Source organism: Salvelinus sp. IW2-2015, linkage group LG23 (genome assembly GCF_002910315.2).
Source record: "Salvelinus sp. IW2-2015 linkage group LG23, ASM291031v2, whole genome shotgun sequence".
NCBI lineage: Eukaryota > Metazoa > Chordata > Actinopteri > Salmoniformes > Salmonidae > Salvelinus > Salvelinus sp. IW2-2015.
In genome coordinates this window covers 39164359-39185714 of record NC_036863.1, presented here as the reverse complement: position 1 = coordinate 39185714, position 21356 = coordinate 39164359, and the positions used below count along the sequence as shown (strand labels likewise).

General features: G+C 40.9%; 1 protein-coding gene and 1 long non-coding RNA gene across 5 annotated transcripts; both read left to right on the top strand.

Moving 5' to 3' along the window:
- On the top strand, positions 1–5312 carry LOC111950260 (uncharacterized). Its single transcript, XR_002875473.2, has 3 exons — positions 1–162; positions 300–435; positions 736–5312. It is a non-coding gene; the product is annotated as an uncharacterized lncRNA (long non-coding RNA).
- A 2241-nt stretch (positions 5313–7553) lies between these two features.
- pold3 (polymerase (DNA-directed), delta 3, accessory subunit) lies at positions 7554–20071 on the top strand. Of its 4 annotated transcripts, none has more exons than XM_023968618.2 (12): positions 7554–7680; positions 8170–8225; positions 8338–8437; positions 8620–8659; positions 15639–15771; positions 15896–16142; positions 16238–16310; positions 17911–18061; positions 18283–18392; positions 18519–18610; positions 18739–18817; positions 19485–20071. In XM_023968618.2, the coding sequence occupies exons 1-12, from the start codon at positions 7624–7626 to the stop codon at positions 19673–19675; spliced, it is 1329 nt and encodes a 442-aa protein (XP_023824386.1). In that variant the 5' UTR covers positions 7554–7623; the 3' UTR covers positions 19676–20071. The 4 variants fall into 4 exon arrangements, with proteins under 4 accessions (XP_023824386.1, XP_023824384.1, XP_070290713.1 ...); XM_023968616.2 differs by having other exon boundaries at positions 18510–18610; XM_070434612.1 differs by having other exon boundaries at positions 17887–18061.
- Positions 20072–21356: the final 1285 nt, after the last annotated feature.

Sequence of the window (21356 nt, the reverse complement as noted above, 5' to 3'; positions counted from 1 at the left end):
GTGAACGGGCAAGACAAAAGATTGAAGTAAAGGTGTTATGGCGGAACCTGCAACAAAAGGGATATTTGCAACACCAGCAGGTGTCTCACAAACAAAATTGTGATGAACAGGACTTCGGGAATCCTCCTGTCTCTGAGGGGTTGGAGACTGAATACATTAATGGTTGGTATACTATATTGTCAAAATAACGTAGCTGGCTTGTATAAAGTTGATTTTGCTCAATTTGCTTTTATTACTACTTCATGCTCTATAAAGCCAACACGTACTACTTGTTTTCTGCATGTTTTTGTCTCTTATAGGATGAGTGTGGTCAATCCAAAAACTATTCCCCCACTCACATTTCTTGACACTGGGGCTGAGGACAGAGGGGAATTGTATGGAGCGTACTGCTTGCTACTACCAGAGCTTTGTTTCCTCAATGTGGCTGACAATAAGGTACGTACATCGTCAAGATATATTTCGGGAAGACTATGTACTGAGTCAGTGAAGTCTCGTTATTGCCTCCAGATTGTTGAGGAAGAAGCACTGGTGTCTGTAGCTGTGTTTTCCTATGCTCGGTGAGCTTGTTATTCACTCACCCACTGACCACACAGGGGAAGTGGTATGCTAACTCTATACTTATGTGAAGCCATTATTAGCTATGAATTTGAGCTTTTGTAAAATAGTCCATTCTAGTATTAACACAGATTTTATTAACTTAAATGTTTGCTTATCATTCATTGTATTTCCATCCAGGTGACCCTGTATTGTTGACTTACTTCCTCCAGGAAAGGCTGAGTATTAGAATTGGGTGCAAGAAGACATCGGGGGCTGGTTTCCAAGACCCAGATTAAGCCTTGACTAAAACCATCCTCAATAGAGAATAGCCATTGTAAATACTTTTTTGTCCAGGACTAGGATTTCTGTGTCTAGGAAACTGATGCCAGAAGTTGTGAAATCCCCTTTTGATATTATGTATTGATTCCAAACGAAAGGTTCAAATGCAAAACAAATGATCCACATTTTGGCTTTRCATTCACCTGGTAAGTTAAATATGACTGCACAATCTGTTTTCATTTCAATATTATTCAAACACTGCATTTTGGTCTAAGTGACTCACTTTTAAAATTTATTTATTTCACCTTTATTTAACCAGGTAGGCTAGTTGAACAAGTTCTCATTTGCAACTGTGACCTGGCCAAGATAAAGCATAGCAATTCGACACACAACACAGAGTTACACATGGACTAAACAAAACATAGTCAATAATACAGTGAGTGCAAATGAGGTAAGCTAAGGGAGTTAAGGAAATAAATAGGCCATGGTGGTGAAGTAATTACAATATAGCAATTAAACACTGGAATGGTAGATGTGCAGAAGATGAATGTGCAAGTAGAGATACTGGGGTGCAAAGGAGCAAGATAAATAAATACAGTATGGGAATGAGGTAGATAGATGGGCTGTTTACAGATGGGATATGTACAGGTGCAGTGATCTGTGCTGCTCTGACAGCTGGTGCTTAAAGCTAGTGAGGGAGATATGAGGCTTCAGTGATTTTTGCAGTTAGTTCCAGTCATTGGCAGCAGAGAACTGGAAGGAAAGATGACCAAAGGAGGAATTGGCTTTGGGGGTGACCAGTGAGATACCTGCTGGAGCGCGTGCTGCTATGGTGAGCTGAGAAGGCGGGGCTTTACCTAGCAGAGACTTGTAGATAACCTGTAGCCAGTGGGTTTGGCGGCGAGTATGAAGTGAGGGCCAACCAACGAGAGCGTACAGGTCGCAATGGTGGGTAGTGTATGGGGCTTTGGTGACCAAACGGATGACACTGTGATAGACTGCATCCAGTTTGCTGAGCAGAGTGTTGGAGGCTATTTTATAGATGACATCGTCGAGGATCGGTAGGATGGTCAGTTTTACGAGGGTATGTTTGGCAGCATGAGTGAAGGATGCTTTGTTGCGATATAGGAAGCTGATTCTAGATTTAATTTTGGATTGGAGATGCTTAATGTGAGTCTGGAAGGAGAGTTTACAGTCTAACCAGACACCTAGGTATTTGTAGTTGTCCACGTATTCTAAGTCAGAGCCGTCCAGAGTAGTGATGCTGGACGGGCGAACAGTTGCGGGCAGTGATCGGTTGAAGAGCATGCATTTAGTTTTACTTGCGTTTAAGAGCAGTTGGAGGCCACTGAAGGAGAGTTGTATGGCATTGATGCCCGTCTGGAGGTTTGTTAACGGTGTCCAAAGAGGGGCCAGAAGTATACAGAATGGTGTCGTCTGCGTAGAGTTGTATCAGAGAATCGCCAGCAGCAAGAGCAACGTCATTGATGTATACAGAGAAGAGTCGGCCCGAGGATTGAACCTTGTGGCACCCCCATAGAGACTGCCTGAGGTCCGGACAACAGGCCCCCGATTTGACACACTGAACTCTATMAGAGGTAGTGGTGAACCAGGCGAGGCAATCATTTGAGAAACCAAGGCTGTCGAGTCTGTCAATAAAAATCTGGTGATTGACAGTCGTAAGCTTTGGCCAGGTCGATTTAATACGGCTGCACAGTAATGTCTCTTATCGATGGCGGTTATGATGTCGTTTAGGACCTTGAGCATGGCTGAGGTGCACCCATGACCAGCTCTGAAACCAGATTGCATAGCGGAGAAGGTACGGTGGGATTTGGAATGGTCGGTAATCTGTTAACTTGGCTTTCGAAGACCTTAGAAAGACAGGGTAGGATAGATATAGGTCTGTAGCAGTTTGGGTCTAGAGTGTCTCCCCCTTTGAAGAGGGGGATGACCGTGGCAGCTTTCCAATCTTTGGCAATCTCAGACGATACGAACGAGGTTGAACAGGCTAGTAATAGGGGTTGCAACAATTTTCAGCAGAATTTTAGAAAGCGGGTACAGATTTTGCAGCTCTTTCAGAACATCAGCTATTTGGGTGAAGGAGAAATGGTGGGGGCTTTGGCGGGTTGCTGTGGAGGGTGCCGGGCAGTTGACCGGGGTAGCCAGGTGGAAAGCATGGCCAGCCGTAGAGAAATGCTTATAGAAATTCTCAATTATAGTGGATATATCGGTGGTGACAGTGTTTCCTCGCCTCAGAGCAGTGTGCAGCTGGGAGGTTCTCTTATTCTCCATGGACTTTAGTGTCCCAGAACTTTTGAGTTAGTATTACAGGATGCAAATTTGTTTGAAAAAGCTAGCCTTAGCTTTCCTAACTGCCTGTGTATATTTGTTCCTAACTTCCCTGAAAATTTGCATATCATAGGGGCTATTCGATGCTAATGCAGAACGCCACAGGATGTTTTTGTGCTGGTCAAGGGCAGACAGGTCTGGAGTGAACCAAGGTCTATATCTATTCCTAGTTCTACATGGGGCATGCTTATTTAAGATGGTGAGGAAGGCACTTTTAAAGAATAGCCAGGCATCATCTACCGACGGGATGWGGTCAATGTCATTTTARGRTATCCCGGYCAGGTCGATTAGAAAGRCYTGCTCGCAGAAGTGTTTTAGGGAGCGTTTGACAGTGAGGTTTGGTCGGAGGCAGTGATCGCTGAGATCTTGATTGATAACAGCAGAGGTGTATTTGGAGGGTGAGTTAGTTAGCATGACATCTGAGGGTGCCCGTGTTTATGGATTTGGAGTTGTACCTGGTAGGTTCATTGATCATTTGTGTGAGATTGAGGGTATCAAGCTTGGATTGTAGGATAGCCTTGGGTGTTAAGCATGTCCCAGTTTAGATCACCTAGTTGCACGAGCTCAGAAGATAGATGGGGGGGGCAATCAATTCACATATGGTATCGAGGGCACAGCTGGGGTCAGAGGGAGGTCAATAGCAAGCGGCAACAGTGAGACTTGTTTCTGGAAAGGTTAATTTTTAGAAGTAGAAGCTCGAATTGTTTTGGTACAGACTTGGATAGTAAGACAGCCTGCAGAGTTCTATCTTTGCAGTAGATTGCAACACCGCCCCCTTTGGCAGTTCTATCTTGGCGGAAAATGTGAAAGTTAGCGATGGAGATTTCAGGGTTTTTGGTGGTTTTCCTAAGCCAGGATTCAGACACAGCTAAGACATCCGGGTTGGCAGAGTGCTAACACRGTGAGTATAACAAACTTAGGGAGTAGGCTTCTAATGTTAACATGCATGAAACCAAGGCTTTTCCTGTTACAGAAGTCAACAAATGAGAGCACCTGGGGAGTGGGAGATGAGCTAGGCACTGCAGGWCCTGGATTAACCTCTACATCACCAGAGAAGTAGGATAAGGGTACGACTAAATGCTTTACGAACTGGCTGTCTAGCACGTTCGGAACAGAGTAAAAGGAGCAGGTTTCTGGGCACAATAGCATAGATTGAAGACRTGGTGTACAGACAAAGGTAAGGTAGGATGTTAGTACATTGGAGGTAAACCTAGGCATTGAGTAATGAAGAGAGATATAGTCTCTAGAGATGTTTAAACCAGGTGATGTCATCGCATATATAGGTGGCACTACATGGTTGGTTAAGGCATATTGAGCAGGGCTAGCGGCTCTACAGTGAAATAAGACAGTAATCACTAACCAGGACAGTAATGGGTAAGGCAAATCGACATTAGAAGCATGCGTAGCCAAGTGAACATATGGGTCCAGTGAGTGGTTGGGCTGACTGGGGACACGGTGATTCAGACAGTTAGCAGGCCGATGCTACCACGTTAGCAGACCGGGGCTGGCAAGTTAGCAGACCGGGTTAGCAAGCAGTTAGCAGGGGCTAGCAGTTAGCAGACCGGGGCAGGCAAGCTAGCAGTTTATTGAAACTAATTGATGAACATCTTTCTCTTTAGGTAAAAATAAATTCCAAAGGTGCCTTTATTGATGCTCTTTGAAGCTGCTGGCTCTCTGGCGATGAAAGATGTTGAAGATCACAGTTGTCATCAGATGACACCTTCCAAAATTGAGTCATTCTTTGTGGTGGCTGCTGAGGGGAGAACTTTTCATAACAGGCGGTCAGTGCCGTTTATGATGGAGGAAGATTWATTTTTTTCCATGAGCATTTCCTTTTTTACAGCGTGTTGGATGTCAGTCATATTCTATTCACCCAGTTCAATGTAACATTGATGGGTTTAGGCTATTACATGATTCTCAAATGTTCCCTATACCCACCATGATGTTGCTACAACCTAGTTTATGTAATTTGATATTAGTGACACATTCAATACTGCCTTGCCTGCAGCTGTCTTATCTAGGGTGTAATCATTAGTCCRACAGTTACAAACACGTTTCTATATGACAAATTCAAGTTTTTTTTAATCCCCATTGTATTTGCTTCCGTTTAAGAAATGTTTTTCAACAGAATCGTCGGAATGAATAAACCCCTGATCACGAATAAACAAAGCTCACTTTCATAGCAGCGTCATTGTATTCCTTCTCGCCTCTATGTACTCATCCTTTCACCTTTCCCCTTCGTTTGTGGATTTCAATGAACACATCAGCTGTATGTGACCAGGTGGGGGGGAACCATTCCAAGCCAAATCATGTCATAACYGCTACACACAGCCTACATTGTTGTCCCCATATTAGCTAAAGTAACGTCCTAGTCAGCGTAGGTAATAGAACTAACGTGTTAGTAAACACACTACAATCATGCTGTAACGTTACAGTGTACAGTCAGTAAGCAGATTGGMAATTTGTAAAACCAAAAGCTAACCTTAGAGTTCTAGTGTTTTGTTGGATAGCCAGCTAGTTAACATAGCATACCTCTGTTAAAGCCAGGTGTTTGAGTAACTAAACTAGCCAACTGCATTTGCTAAGTGAAAATTAAGGGGGGAAAAAGTGACACTCACTCATTTTTGAAAAAATTAATTTGTTAACCTGTTCAACTATTGTCTCAGTGGTTTACTATTTTTATGAAATTCACTGAGGATGGTCCTCCCCTTCCTCTGAGGAGCCTTCACTGGTTCATAATGGCAGGACAGCACGAATGGTATCAAACACAACCATTTGCTAGAAGTATTTGATATCATTCCATCTATTCTGTTCTAGCAAGTACCATGAGCCTGCCCTCCCCAATTAAGATGTCACTAACCTCCTGTATTTGTGACACAGGTGATTTTCATGGTCTCATGATATTCAGGAGGATAGTTATTTGCTTTGTGGTTTAACATGCCTATGTACAGTATGGTGGCATGAGCATAATAGTTAACTTGTTCTCAGGTTACAGATTTACACGAATCTGAATACCATCTGCTATCTGACGACAGAAGTCAAAGAGTTTGAGAAAAATGAGTCAAATGATATTCCAGGAAAATTCAGAGGCTATAAATTGCTATTGGTTGCCAAACATTGGTGAGAGCCCTTTTATGATTACTTGACGTCTAGTTTTTCTACGAGTCAAAGCAATTTTGTGCAATTTCAATGCTACACTGCAGTACCTTAAGTAATGTAAATGTGTGTCATACAGGAATAGAACATATAATGARAATGTTGGAACAAACACTCAAGAATCTCCAAGTTTAAAGAAATCCCAAACCTAATCTTGATTGCATAGAGAAACCATATAGAAGAGGGGGAAAAAAGGTGAGCTATGTGAATAACTATTGAAGGATGTGCCTAATGAAAATGTCAACACATGATTTGATCTGTTACGAGGTATCTGCTTCAAAAGTAATGTCAGTCATCCATATTTAATAATGAAAAAACAATCTTTAATTCTCAGATTGGAAATCTATCATCTGAGACCAATACAGCAGAGAGGATAAATAGTTGAGATGCTCATATAAATAAAGGAGAGGACAACAATCAGCGAAATCCCTCTAAGTAGGTAGGTCTACTAAACCTATTTTTATCCTCATCAATTACATGAAGTGCATATCTATTGTATGTAATAGTATTTGTTGAATATGTAATCCTGTTTGTTTTGTAGCCAGCGTCTTAGAGGGCAAGGGTGTTTTTCAAGGAAGAGGCTTTGACTTTGCTGACTATGAAGAAAAAGTAGGCTACAAGATGGTTCACATGAAAGCAGTGGAGCAGGCAGCACGTATTGAGTGTGAGAGGACCGCTATCCGGAAGTAGACAAGTAGAGATTCACAAACTCTGTTACTTTTATCAAATTTGAACATGAAACAATTAACCAAACATTCTTCTTCCAAGTTATTGATCAGCTACAAATTATGATCAACTTCAAATAATTTTTTGGCTGAAGGGAAAACGTTTTTATTGAGTTTCTTTAGCCTATTACAACTGTAATGTATGACATCATGCATTTGTTWGCCTTGATAGTCTGTCATATTAATTCAAATAGCTGTTTAAACTTTATTCAACCTTGACAAGAGGTTGACAGTGGATCTTGCAAATTTCCTGGGCTGTCACCCAGGCTTGTGGAATACTTTTGTAATTCAGCTGGGTATCAAKAACATCTGTGTTAATAAATGAGTTTATAAAACTGTCCATCTTTCAAGGGACCAATGTGATATRGCATCAACTTTGTGTGTCATGATGATTCTGTACAAATGCAATGCACAGACTCTGAACAATTGATGCTCTTGAACATATCCCACGCTAACGTATCCCACGCTAACGGATGAAAGAAAGTAAATAAAGCGCGTCAGTGACGTCAGTGTCTTCCCTTCCCGCCTGAAACAGAGGTAGAAGAGCTATCTACCTGTTAGCTACATACATTGCGCAATGGATGACCTTTACTTGGATAATATTGATGAATTTGTCAACGACCAGAATAAAATCGTAAGTCACCTAGTTAACTAATATATCTCGATCTATCCACCTACTGTTAGCTTGCTGCTGGGGCCAATACAAGTTAACTACAGTAGCTATCTGACTGTGCTCAGGCTAGCTAGCTAACTTTAGCCATCACTCGCCCAGCTTGAATGGTGCAGTGRCTTTGGACAGCATCATCAGGCCCCACATTTTGAGACTAGCTAACTAGCTACAGTTGGTTGAATTGRGGAAGGTTGGCGCTGCAATCCTAGAAGATAGGAATACACCAGAGCTTGCAAAGCTCTCAGGGTTAAATACATTGTTGTGATGTAAATTACGTCGTTAGGTACTGTAGTTAGTTATGCATCCCTAATCTCTCGTGGACAGACAACGTTAGCTGCGTAAACATCTGACCAAGTACGCAATACTTTAGTTCTGGGTTAACCCGAGTTTAATGCATCCCGGCCACATCTATGTTGACAACAGACTGTTGTGTTCTTGTGTGTGTTCAAACAGGTGACCTACAAATGGCTGAGTCTCACCCTTGGGGTCCATGTCAACCTAGCCAAACAGTGAGTAACGTTATCCAGAACCACCCACATGACTTGCCTTCCAACGTTTTGTTGTGTTTAAACCACCACMTGTAAATGAGTCTATGGGTCCATCACAATGTGTCTATTTCAGAATGCTCTACCATTACTTGGATCAAAAGAGGAAAGAAGGCTCTGCTCGGCTCCATGCTACCTACCTTGTGTCTGGCAAGTTTGTTGAGAATGGTACCACGGTAAGAGAACAAGCCAAAATGCCAATTTTTATGAACAATGCACACAACTGCTCATCATGCCCCTTCAGAATGACATACAGCAGTGAGCCTATTTGGACTTAGGATTCTTGCTTTGTTTTAGTTCCAGTGTTTTACGCAGGGCTTAGGTCTTTTCAATGTTTTTTTGAATGCTTTCTTTTCAGAGTCACAAGGTGTCAGTAGTGCGAGAGGATCAGYTGGAGGGTAAGTTGTAAGGATTTAACAATTCACCGATATGCATCGATACCGTTTCAAATGTTTAAGATATGAGTGCATCGGTCCCCTGGAGTCCAAACCGATCCGAATGAAGTATTCATTGGTCAGAAAATTGATTCAAAGGCTATGAAACATACTATTGATGTGTCCTCTCCTTCTGTAGCCTATCAAACCTTTATGCGTGTAACTGTGTATTGATCTACAAGTGCATTTGGTCATTTTTACATGAACAGGGTAAAATTGTAATTTCCTGACAAGGACAGCAATCATTTTGCAAGTTCCAAATTATCAAAACCGTTAACTTTTGAGACTGGGTGAAATCTAAAGCTGTATTAGAATTTAGATTTTTTTGAATTTATCCTTTTATTTTACATGGGATGACCCATTGACACCTAGGTATTTTTTTCTTCAAATGTGCCCTGTATGATACAACATGAATATACACATTATACACCCCCCTCAAAAAATACCAATTTTATATATACATACATACATACATACACACACACACACACACTAGAGGTCGACCGACTAATCGGAATGGACGATTAATTAGGGCCGATTTCTTTTCATAACAATCGGCAATTATGGCCGATTTATATTGCAATCCACGAGGAGACTGCGTGGTAGGCTGACCACCTGTTACGCAAGTGCAGGCAGCAAGGAGCCATGGTAAGTTGCTAGCTAGCATTAAACTTATCTTTATAAAAAACAATCAATCTTAACATAGTCACTAGTTAACTACACATGGTTGATGATATTACTAGCTTCTCCTGGGCTGCATATAATCAATGTGGTGCCTGAAATTGTGTCACTTCTCTTGTGTTCAGTGTAAGCAGAGTCACGGTATTTGCAGAAGTTTGGGTCGCCTGGCTTGTTGCCAACTGTATGAAGACCATTTCTTCTTAACAAAGACCGTAATTAATTTGCCGGAATTTTACATAATTATGACATAACATTGAAGGTTGTGCAATGTAACAGCAATATTTAGATTTAGGGTTGCCACCCGTTCGATAAAATACGGAACGGTTCCGTATTTCACTGAAAGAATAAACTTTTTTCCCCCCGAAATGATAGTTTCCGGATTTGACCATATTAATGACCTAAGGCTCGTATTTCTGTGTGTTTATTATAATTAAGTCTGATTTTATATTTGATAGAGCAGTCTGACTGAGCGGTGGTAGGCAGCAGCAGGCTCGTAAGCATTTATTCAAACAGCACTTTCCTGCGTTTGCCAGCAGCTCTTCGCAATGCTTGAATCACAGCGCTGTTTATGWCTTTAAGCCTATCAACTCCCGAGATTAGGCTGGCAATACTATAGTGCCTATAAGAACATTCAATAGTCAAAGGTCTATGAAATACAAATGGTATAGAGAGAAATAGTCCTAGAATAACTACAACCTAAAACTTCTTAACTGGGAATATTGAAGATTCATGTTAAAAGGAACCACCAGCTTTCATATGTTCTGAGCAAGGAACTTAAACATTAGCTTTTTTACATGGCACATATTGCACTTTTACTTTCTTCTCCAACACTGGTTTTGCATTATTTAAATCAAATTGAACATGTTTCATTATTTATGAGACTAAATTTATTTTATTTCTGTTAAAATGAAAGTGTTCATTGTTCATTCAGTATTGTTGTAATTGTCATTATTACACACATAGATATCTATCTATATAAAAATCGACCGATTTAATCGGTATCGGCTTTTTTTTTGTCCTCCAATAATCGGTATTGGCTTTTTTTGGTCCTCCAATAATCGGTATCGGCGTTGAAAAATCATAATCTGTCGACCTCTAATATACACACACACACATACAGTACCAGTCAAAAGTTTGGACACCTACGCATTCAAGGGTTTTTATTTATTTCTACTATTTTCTTTGCACACTCTTGGCATTCTCTCAACAAGCTTCCCACATATGCTGAGCACTTGTCGGAGACCCTAGGAACCTCGAGTTAACCAATCGTGTGAACGGGTTAAGCAACTCCCATACATATACTTCAGCAGCATAGTTCGTKAAGCTGGACGTTTATGAAGTAGGGCCTTCTAAACAATGTAGAGATTGGCTGGCCTGCTAAAGACCCGTCAATCTTTTGATACAGGATGCAGTGGTGAGTATCAAAAAAGGGCATCCAAAGGTAGCAGCTGCACTTTGATCAATAATGTCACCATAATCAAGAACAGATAAAGATTGACTGAATAATCTGCTTCCTACTGCTTAGAGGCATTATCTGTTTAGGTAGAAAAAGACAACTTTAAATCTTGGCCTCTTAACCAGCTCATCTATATGTTTTTTATTTTTTAAACGTCAACTCCATATCAATCCAAATCAAAGGAGGTTGGTGGCACTTTAATTGGGGAGAACTGGCTCGTGGGTAATGGTTGGCGCGGAATCAGTGGAATGGTATCAAACACATGGTTTCCATGTGTTTGATGCCATTCCATCAGCTCCGTTCCGGCCATTATTATGAGTCGTCCTAAACTGATCCAAATGCCTAAGTATTTATATGCGGGAACAGGTGTGATTGGTGAGCCATCTAATGAGTGAACATGTAGTTCATCTGAAACATTCTTATGAGAGTTTAAAAACATTTTGTTTTGCCCGTATTAAGCACAAGTTAAAATTGTCAAGGGATTCCTGCACAGCTATAAATTCTGACTAGTTTTGACACAGCCAGATCAACAGTCGGGGCAATGGCTTACATAGTAGTATCATCTGCATATACAGTGCATTCGGAAAGTATTCAGACCTCTTGACTTTTTCCACATTTTGTTACATTACAGGCTTATTCAAAAATGTATTAAATACATGTTTTTCCTTATCAATCTACACACACTACCCCATAATGACAAAGCAAAAACAGGTTTAGAATTTTGATAATTTATTAAATACTGAAATATCACATTTACATAACTTTTCAGACCCTTTACTCAGTACTTTGTTGAAGCACCTTTTGGCAGCGATTACATCCTCAAGTCTCCTTGGGTATGACGCTATAAGCTTGGCACACCTGTATTTGGGGAGTTTATCCCCTGCTTCTCTGCAGAGCCTCTCGAGCTCTGTCAGGTTGGGTGGGGAGTGTTGCTGCACAGCTATTTTCAGGTCTCTACAGAGATATTTGATCGGGTTCAAGTCTAGGCTCTGGCTGGGCCACTCAAGGACATTCAGAGACTTGTCCCGAAGCCACTCCTTCATTGTTTTGGCTGTGTGCTTAGGGTCGTTATCCTGTTGGAAGGTGAACCTTCACCCAAGTCTGCGGTCCTGAGCGCTCTGGAGCAGGTATTCATCAAGGATCTCTGTTATTTTCTCCGTTCATGCTGCCACCACCATGCTTCACCGTAGGGATGGTGCTAGGTTTCCTCCAGACGTGACGCTTGGCAATCAGGCCAAAGAGTTCAATCTTGGTTTCATCAGACCAGAGAATCTTGTTTCTCATGGTCTGAGAGTCCTTTAGGTGCCTTTTGGCAAACTCCAAGCAGGCTGTCATGTGACTTGTACTGCGGGCGTAGCTTCTGTCTTGCCACTCTTCAATAAAGGTGTGATTGGTGGAGTGCTGCAGAGATGATTGCCCTTCCGGAAGGTTCTCCCATCTCCACAGAGGAACTCTGGAGCTCTATCAGAATGACCTCCCTGACCAAGGCTCTTCTCCTTCGATTCCTCAGTTTGGCCAGTCGGCCAGCTCTAGGAAGAGTCTTGGTGGTTCCAAACTTCTTCCATTTAAGAATGATGAAGGCCACTGTGTTCTTGGGGAGCTTCAATGCTGCAGAAATGTTTTGGTACCCTTCCCCAGATCTGTGCCTCGAATAATCCTGTCTCGGAGCTTTACGGACAGTTCCTTCGACCTCATGGCTTGGTTTTTGCTCTGACATGCATTGTCAACTGTGGGACCTTATATAGACAAGTGTGTGCCTTTCCAAATCATGTCCAATCAATTGAATTTACCACAGGTGTACTCCAATCACGTTGTAGAAACATCTCAAGGATGATCAATGGAAACAGGATGCACCTGACCTCAATTTCGAGTCTCATAGCAAAGGGTCTGAATACTTATGTAAAAAATATTTCAGATTTTATTTGTAATACATTTTCCAAAATTTCAAACAACTTGTTTTCGTATTGTGTGTAGATTGAGGAAAGTTATTTTAATATTTTTTTTACCCCCTTTTTCTCCCCATTTTCGTGGTATCCAATTGGTTGTTAGTCTTGTCTCATCGCTGCAACTCCCGTACGGACTCGGGAGAGGCGAAGGACGCACGGCTCTCGACCTATCGAAACCCAACCAAGCTGCACTGCTTCTTGACACACTGCTCGCTTAACCCAGAAGCAAGCCGCACCAATGTGTCGGAGGAAACACCGTACACCTGACAACCGTGTCAGCGTGAACTGTGCCCGGCCCGCCAGAGGAGTCGCTAGAGCGCGATGGGACAAGAACATCCTTGCCGACAGAGCCTGGATTCGAACCCAGAATCTCTAGTGGCACAGCTAGCACTGCCTTAGACCACTGCGACACTCGGGAGGCCTGAGGATTAGTTTTTTAAATCCATTTTAGAATAATGCTGTAACTTAGCAAAATGTGGAAAAAGTAAAGCTGTCTGAATACTTTCCCGAATGCACTGTAGATGAACTGCAGATTGACCAATGGTGTATATAAATAGTGAGGGAAAAACTGTCCCAAAAACGCCCGCTGTGGTACACCTTTATGTACGTCAAGAAATTCAGACTTAACCCCATCAATCACGATGGCCTGAGTTCTGTCACTTAGATAATCATGAAACCATGARCAGCCGTCAGAGCTCATGCCTATCGAGGACAACTTATTCAATAAAATTGACTGATCAGCAGTATCAAATCTTTTGACGGGTCCACAAACAAAGCAGCATTTCATTTTTAGTGTAAAGCATGGACAAGATCATGAACAACTAAAGTGGTTGCTGTGATGCTGCTATGCCCAGGCCTAAACCCTGATTGGTTTACATTCTAAATACATTTCTCAGATTATAATTTTTTTTTTTTTAAGAGCAAAGTTGTACATTTTACTAAAGATTCAATAATCTTAGCTAGACAAGGAAGCCTTGAAACGGGGCGATAATGATTTAAGATCACTACTAACCCCGCCCTTATGGAGTGGCAGCACAGGCTGATGTCTATGCTTTTTTTTTTGTGCTTTTTTTTCTCTCGTGATAATAATGTTAAATGTGGGATGTTAAGCCAACAATGATGGGCCCCGCACACTAAAGCAGACCGGGATGCAATTGGTCGGCCCCTGTGGATTTCTTGTCTATTTCTAGCAAAGCGTCCAGGACTTCTTTTTCTGTAAATAGCCTAAAAGAAAAGCTTCAACTATAATTTCTCTGATCATTCAGCAGTTTTCCCATATTAGCATCCAGCCCAATATCATTGTGAATTGGCTTCAAGTTTTTTCAAAGAGAGAGAGCCCGCTGAAATAACATGGTGACTGAAGTGCATTAATGATGTGCTATGACAAAGCCAATATAAAAATATTGACATATTACTAGCTCAAACTATTTTTGCTGTTGCTAAAATTACAAGTTAATCAGTGGGGGGGCAAAAAGCTAAATCAAACCAGATTGTTTGAAACTATCAGTATCGTATCAGTGCCTTCAATGGTATTCACACTCCTTGTCTTTTTCCACATTTTGTGTTACAGCCTGAATTTAAAATGTATTAAATGTGATTTAATTTTTTTTGTCTGTTCTACACACAATAACCTAAACCCCCCATAGTGTCAAAGTGGAATTATGTTTTTCGTTATTTTGACAAATTAATGACAAATAAAGCTGAACTGTCTTCAGTCAATAAGTATTCAACCCCTTTTGTTATAGCAGGAGTAAACATGTGCATAATAAGATGCATTGACTCACTCTTTGTGCAATAATAGTCTTTAACATTGAACGACTACCTCATCTCTGTACCCCACACATACAATTAGGTCCCTCAGTCGAGCAGTGAATATCAAACACTGATTCAACCGCAAAGACCAGGGAGGTTGTCCGATGCCTCACAAAGAAGGGCACCTATTGGTAGCTGGGTAGAAGTAAAAATTAAAAAAAAGCAGTGGATGGTGTATCTACAAAGATACAGGTGAAAAGAAAACACTTGGAAATTTCACCATGAGGCCAATGGTGACTTTAAAACGGTTACAGAGTATAATGGCTGTTATAGGAGAAAACTGAGGATGGATCAACATTGTAGTTACTTCACAATACTAACCTAATTGTCAGACTGAAAACAAGGAAGGCTGTACAGAATAAAAAGTAATACTGCAAAAAAATGTGGCAAAGCAATTCACTTTTATTTCCCTGAATAGAAAGTGTTATGTTTGGGGCAAATACAACACATTACACAGTACCACTCTCCATATTTTCAAGCGTAGTGGTGGCTGCATCATGTTATGGGTATGCTTGTAATCGTTAAGGACTGGGAAGTTTTTCCAGGATAAAAAATAAACGGAATGGAGCTAAGCACAGGCAAAATCCTTGAGGAAAACCTGGTTCAGTCTGCTTTCCACCAGACACCGGGAGATGAATTCACCTTTCAGCAGGACAATAACCTAAAACAGATGGCCAAATCTACACTGGAGTTGCTTACCAAGAAGTGAATGTTTCTGAGGGAATGTCTAAATGTTTTCACTTTGTCATTATGGGGTATTTTGTGTAGATGTGTGGGGGGAAAATATATTTAATCCATTTTGAATTCGGGCTGTAACACAAATGTGGAATAAGTCAAGGTAGGAATATATTCTGAAGGCATATCTACAATGGATGTGTATCGAATTGCGCTTGAAAGGAAAGATTCACCTAACTGACTAGGGATCTGTTCACCTGCCTCATTTCCTGACTTGATTTGATATGGTGTTTCCTTCTCATCAAGATGAATATGAAGTGTTCTGAAATTGTCACCAAAACATAATCTCACATTATCACACTTTCCTTTGTAGATGCGAAGTCAAAGATGAGCCTGATGGTCAGCGTACACGTGTACAGTGTTCAGAAGGCTGTGCTGAAAGACAGTGGTCCTCTGTACAGTGCTGATTATGACGCTGTGAAAGAGAATCTAAGAAATTGCAGCAGGTACATCGGTCTTTACATTTTAAACTACACTTAAAGTGGAAATAATAGATTGSCGAAATTTTGGTGAAATATTCAAAGGTTTAGTGACCTAGGCTATTTATCAGGACATAATATCTATTTGCAGGTACAGTGCAATTCGTTGTGCTGATGCGGTGCCTAGGTCCTCGGCAGAGGTGCAGCAGGCCTGTGAGACGACACAGGCCCCACCACCAGAGACGGAGCAAATCAAAGCAAACCATTCTAATCTGGCCTCTAAACCCACCCCCAAGCAGCCCAAAGGCATTATGGGAATGTTTGCAACCAAGAATGTCTCCCAGAATCAAGATTCGAGCAAAGAGATTAAATTGGAGCAGAAAGAGGATGCACCTGTGGTATGTGTTTGTGTTTCTTTGGTTAGTGTGTACATGTGCTCAAAATTGCAAGACGTAATGTTAACTTGCGATGTCACATTTGTTTGCTGTTGTAGGTTGAGACCTCCAAAACTAAACCTGCTGCGAAGACAAATCCTGTGAGTAACTTCTTTGCGAAACAAGCAGTCAGTAAGTATTTCAACAATCCCATATCACATACAGTATCACATATAGTGCTGTCTCTTATACACATCTAGATGTGTATAAGAGACTCAACTATGACAGATAAAATGAGGGGGGAAAAATCCAGAAAATCACATTGTAGGATTTTTAATGAATTTATTTGCAAATTATGGTGGAAAATAAGTATTTGGTCACCTACAAACAAGCAAGATTTCTGGCTCTCACAGACCTGTAACTTCTTCTTTAAGAGGCTCCTCTGTCCTCCACTCGTTACCTGTATTAATGGCACCTGTTTGAACTTGTTATCAGTATACAAGACACCTGTCCACAAACTCAAACAGTCACACTCCAAACTCCACTATGGCCAAGACCAAAGAGCTGTCAAAAGACACCAGAAACAAAATTGTAGACCTGCACCAGGCTGGGAAGACTGAATCTGCAATAGGTAAGCAGCTTGGTTTGAAGAAATCAACTGTGGGAGCAATTATTAGAAAATGGAAGACATACAAGACCACTGATAATCTCCCTCGATCTGGGGCTCCACGCAAGATCTTACCCCGTGGGGTCAAAATGATCACAAGAACGGTGAGCAAAAATCCCAGAACCACACGGGGGGACCTCTGTCTCTTATACACATCTAGATGTGTATAAGAGACAGTGTCCAGGCCCGTCTGAAGTTTGCTAGAGAGCATTTGGATGATCCAGAAGAAGATTGGGAGAATGTCATATGGTCAGATGAAACCAAAATAGAACTTTTTGGTAAAAACTCAACTCGTCGTGTTTGGAGGACAAAGAATGCTGAGTTACATCCAAAGAACACCATACCTACTGTGAAGCATGGGGGTGGAAACATCATGCTTTGGGGCTGTTTTTCTGCAAAGGGACCAGGACGACTGATCCGTGTAAAGGAAAGAATGAATGGGGCCATGTATCGTGAGATTTTGAGTGAAAACCTCCTTCCATCAGCAAGGGCATTGAAGATGAAACGTGGCTGGGTCTTTCAGCATGACAATGATCCCAAACACACCGCCCGGGCAACAAAGGAGTGGCTTCGTAAGAAGCATTTCAAGGTCCTGGAGTGGCCTAGCCAGTCTCCAGATCTCAACCCCATAGAAAATCTTTGGAGGGAGTTGAAAGTCCGTGTTGCCCAGCAACAGCCCCAAAACATCACTGCTCTAGAGGAGATCTGCATGGAGGAATGGGCCAAAATACCAGCAACAGTGTGTGAAAACCTTGTGAAGACTTACAGAAAATGTTTGACCTCTGTCATTGCCAACAAAGGGTATATAACAAAGTATTGAGATAAACTTTTGTTATTGACCAAATACTTATTTTCCACCATAATTTGCAAATAAATTCATAAAAAATCCTACAATGTGATTTTCTGGATTTTTTTTCTCATTCTGTCTGTCATAGTTGAAGTGTACCTATGATGAAAATTACAGGCCTCTCTCATCTTTTTAAGTGGGAGAACTTGCACAATTGGTGGCTGACTAAATACTTTTTTGCCCCACTGTATATGGTGGATGTCTTTCTATAGTTTCACATGTAAATACTACTATTGTCCTTTAAATCTCTTAAGATAAATCCTGTATATCCACCACAGAAAAACCTGACAAATCCATCAAGGAAGAGGTAGAAATAGCCCAGACATCCTCCTCAGTGGATGAGAAGCCCTCAAGTCCACCTCCTAAAGCAGAGACTCCTGTCAAGGAGGAACTAGCAAAGGATGCTGTGGTTGAGAAAGATATTAGAAGGTGTGTATCACTAAACCTGCTAGGAGTCCTTCWATGAATATACAACTTTTGTCCTAACAAAAGTAAAATGTGTACTTTAGCGATTTATAAAAGGTAGTATTTTTCGGGACACTATGGTTGTGTAGTATCTCAGAACAAAAACCTTTTTTTATCTTGTCTTTGTGGTCAACATTGACATTTTGAACGGAGTATGCTTTAACAGGATATTTTCCTCTCGATAGTAAGACCAAGCGTCTTGAACATTCGGATAGTGAAGAGGAGAAGAACGATAGTCAGAGGAAGAAGAGACGGAGGATAAAGAAGCCCGAGCCAGACAGTAGTGACGATGAGGGTAAGCCCAGCTGTAAAGGGAGGGGAAGCGTATTRCTCGGGCTCCCCTTGACATTCACACTGGACTTCATTATTCAATTGTTTCATGATTGAAAACAGAACTATTCTATTTTAACAGTTATTCCAGACTCTCCTCCACAGTTGCAAGAAAAGAGGGACCCATCACCAAGTCCTGAGATTCAAGTAAAGAAAGAACCAGTTGCTGTTTCACATTCAGATGTAAGCTTTCACATTTTACTGCTATTTTATTTGGGTACTAAACTGTTGACGTTGCAGGATATATAATTATCGTGTTTAATTTAGTTTTAATCACCAATTTGTGACCGACTACCTGTCGGTCCATGCAGGAGCTTTCAGCTTGTAAACGAAGGAAGAGAAGACGTGTCTTGAAATCGCGCACATTCGTGGATGACGAAGGATGCATGGGTAATTTATTGAGTTGGGAGATTTGTTTCTATTCAACTTTTACATGAAAACATTTTGCTTAGGCCCAACTCCTCTGACATAAACATGAAGGTTATTTACAGTACCAGTCAGAAGTTTGGACACACCTACTCGTTCCAGGGTTTTTCTTTATTTTTACCATTTTCTACATCTATTTACCAAATAGGGCTATCTTCCGTTATACCCCCCCCCTACCTTGTCACAACACAACTGATTGGCTCAAACGCATTAAGAAGGAAAGAAATTCCACAAATGAACTTTTAACAAGGCACACCTGTTAATTGAAATGCATTCCAGGTGACTACCTCATGAAGCTGGTTGAGAGAATGCCAAGAGTGCGCAAAGCTGTCATCAAGGCAAAGGGTGGCTACTTCGAAGAATCTCAAATATAAAATATATTTTGATTTGTTTTAACACTTTTTTGGTTAATACATGATTCCATATGTGTTATTTCATAGTTTTGATGTCTTCACTATTGTTCTACAATGTAGAAAATATWGAAACCCTTGAATGAGTAGGTRTGTCCAAACTTTTGACTGGTACTGTATATTCCCCAAAGTTACTAAATCCCTTCCTTATATGCAAAATAAAAAATATATTCTATAGGCTGTCTGATCTGAAAATCATTTAAATATTGTCTACCTTCCAGTGACTGAGAAAGGCTATGAGAGTGAATCCTACTCAGAGACTGAGGATGACTTTAAGACCAGTAAACCAACTCCGAAGAATCCAAAACCATCAACTGGCAAAAAAGAGGAGAAGAAAAGTAAGAAAGCTGCTGCGGCCTGTAATAAATCTACTAAGCAGGCTTCTATTATGGGATTCTTCCAGAAGAAATGACATACTCATGTTGTTGCGCTGAACACTGATAAGGAGCTTGAGGCCCAAGTGAAGAGAATCTAGACTGACACGTTTTCAAATGCTCAAGAGGATGGTCGGATGTTCCATCATTTGGCAACATTTGGTGGAATGCTGTACTACTCTTTTTTCCCCCTCTTTTTTTATCACACTTTTCAATCAATTTCCACKTTACTGTATATGATTGAATAAATATATCCACTTGCATTGTGAAGTACCATCAGAGCTAATTTATCATTGCAGCATTTATATTTGTTTTTTTACGTTTAGTTACAATTCTGCAAGTATTGAAGGGTTCATGTCTATGATGCTATTTTTGCTGGTAGAATATGTTCTTCAATGTTTGAACGTGTATATTCATTTAAATCTATTTTCATATCTTGTGTTCTGTGCAATATGTTAAAGCCAAGTTGAACCGTGTTCAATATTCACAACATATGAACAATCACGTAACTGGTTGGTGTAGAAAATACAGGTGTGGCATTTCAGCTGTATTCTGTCTTAGCTTTGAGTAATAGGTTTGCTTCCTGTGGTTTTGACACGTCACTCAGGCTCTCGGATTGTGATTGATAGGAAATGGTCAGCCGCTGGCAAGGCTTGAATCTGGAAGCACACTTTGGAATCAAATGAAGTGTCTGATCCAGTGCCATAGCGGTGTTATTGATACTGCATGGCTTACTACACCCGTTGGTGCAGGAGAATACCCTTTGACAGGCTGTATGTAGTCTGATCATTTATAAACCAACTGGCTGTAAGCAATTGAAACTGGCTCTCAGAAGTTCCCAGGATAAGATTAAACAACGTTCATGTGCTTTGGGAATGTATGTTTGGATTAATTTAGTACATTCAATGGAATCAACGTTTGCGCAGTACGGTAGTTGAGCTTTGACCGCCAGGAACAACATCTGAACTGACCCCAATCTTACTTTTGGTGCTCTGGATGCGTTTACACAGGTAGCCCAATTCTGATCTTTTGCCCAATTATTGGCAAAATGTCTGATCTGATTGGTCAAAGACTAGGCTATTTATTGGAAAATCAGCTTGTGTAAACACAGATTCTGAGTCACGAATATGAAGGTTCATGTGTCATTTTAGCAGCCAACATAATGAACGTCACATTTATAAAAGTAAATAAGTTATTTTTTCATGAGTAAAAGGCAGCTGTTAAGCAAACCCATGCAATGGAAACACAGGCCATGGATGGTCTGAACTGAGGCAGGGTTCCATCTCCGAGACTTGGCTATGCAATGAGGGAACATGATAAACGGTTTCCAGGTTTCTTCAAAGGTACGTTTGTGTGAGGGAGGACCTGGGTGATACATTTACTATCAAAAGCAGGCAGCTGGTTATAAATCTTTTGGAGGGGATGGGGCATGCAGGTATGTATTTTGGACTAATGAATTGTAGTTTGGTACATAAAACAATACTGTCAACATGTCTACATCTAGACTGACAAAAACCTATCAAAGAAACAAACAATGAAAACGAAACAATGTCAAAACAAAGGAAACCAGGCAAATAAAAGTTGCAACACTTTGAAGGACTTGTTATTTACAGATCTGAAGTTTCAGAGCCCAACAACAGCACAACATCAAATATACTCTATGGATAATTACCCGAGTCTAGAACGGGTGTCAAGCATACAGCCCAGCCCGCGTGTGGG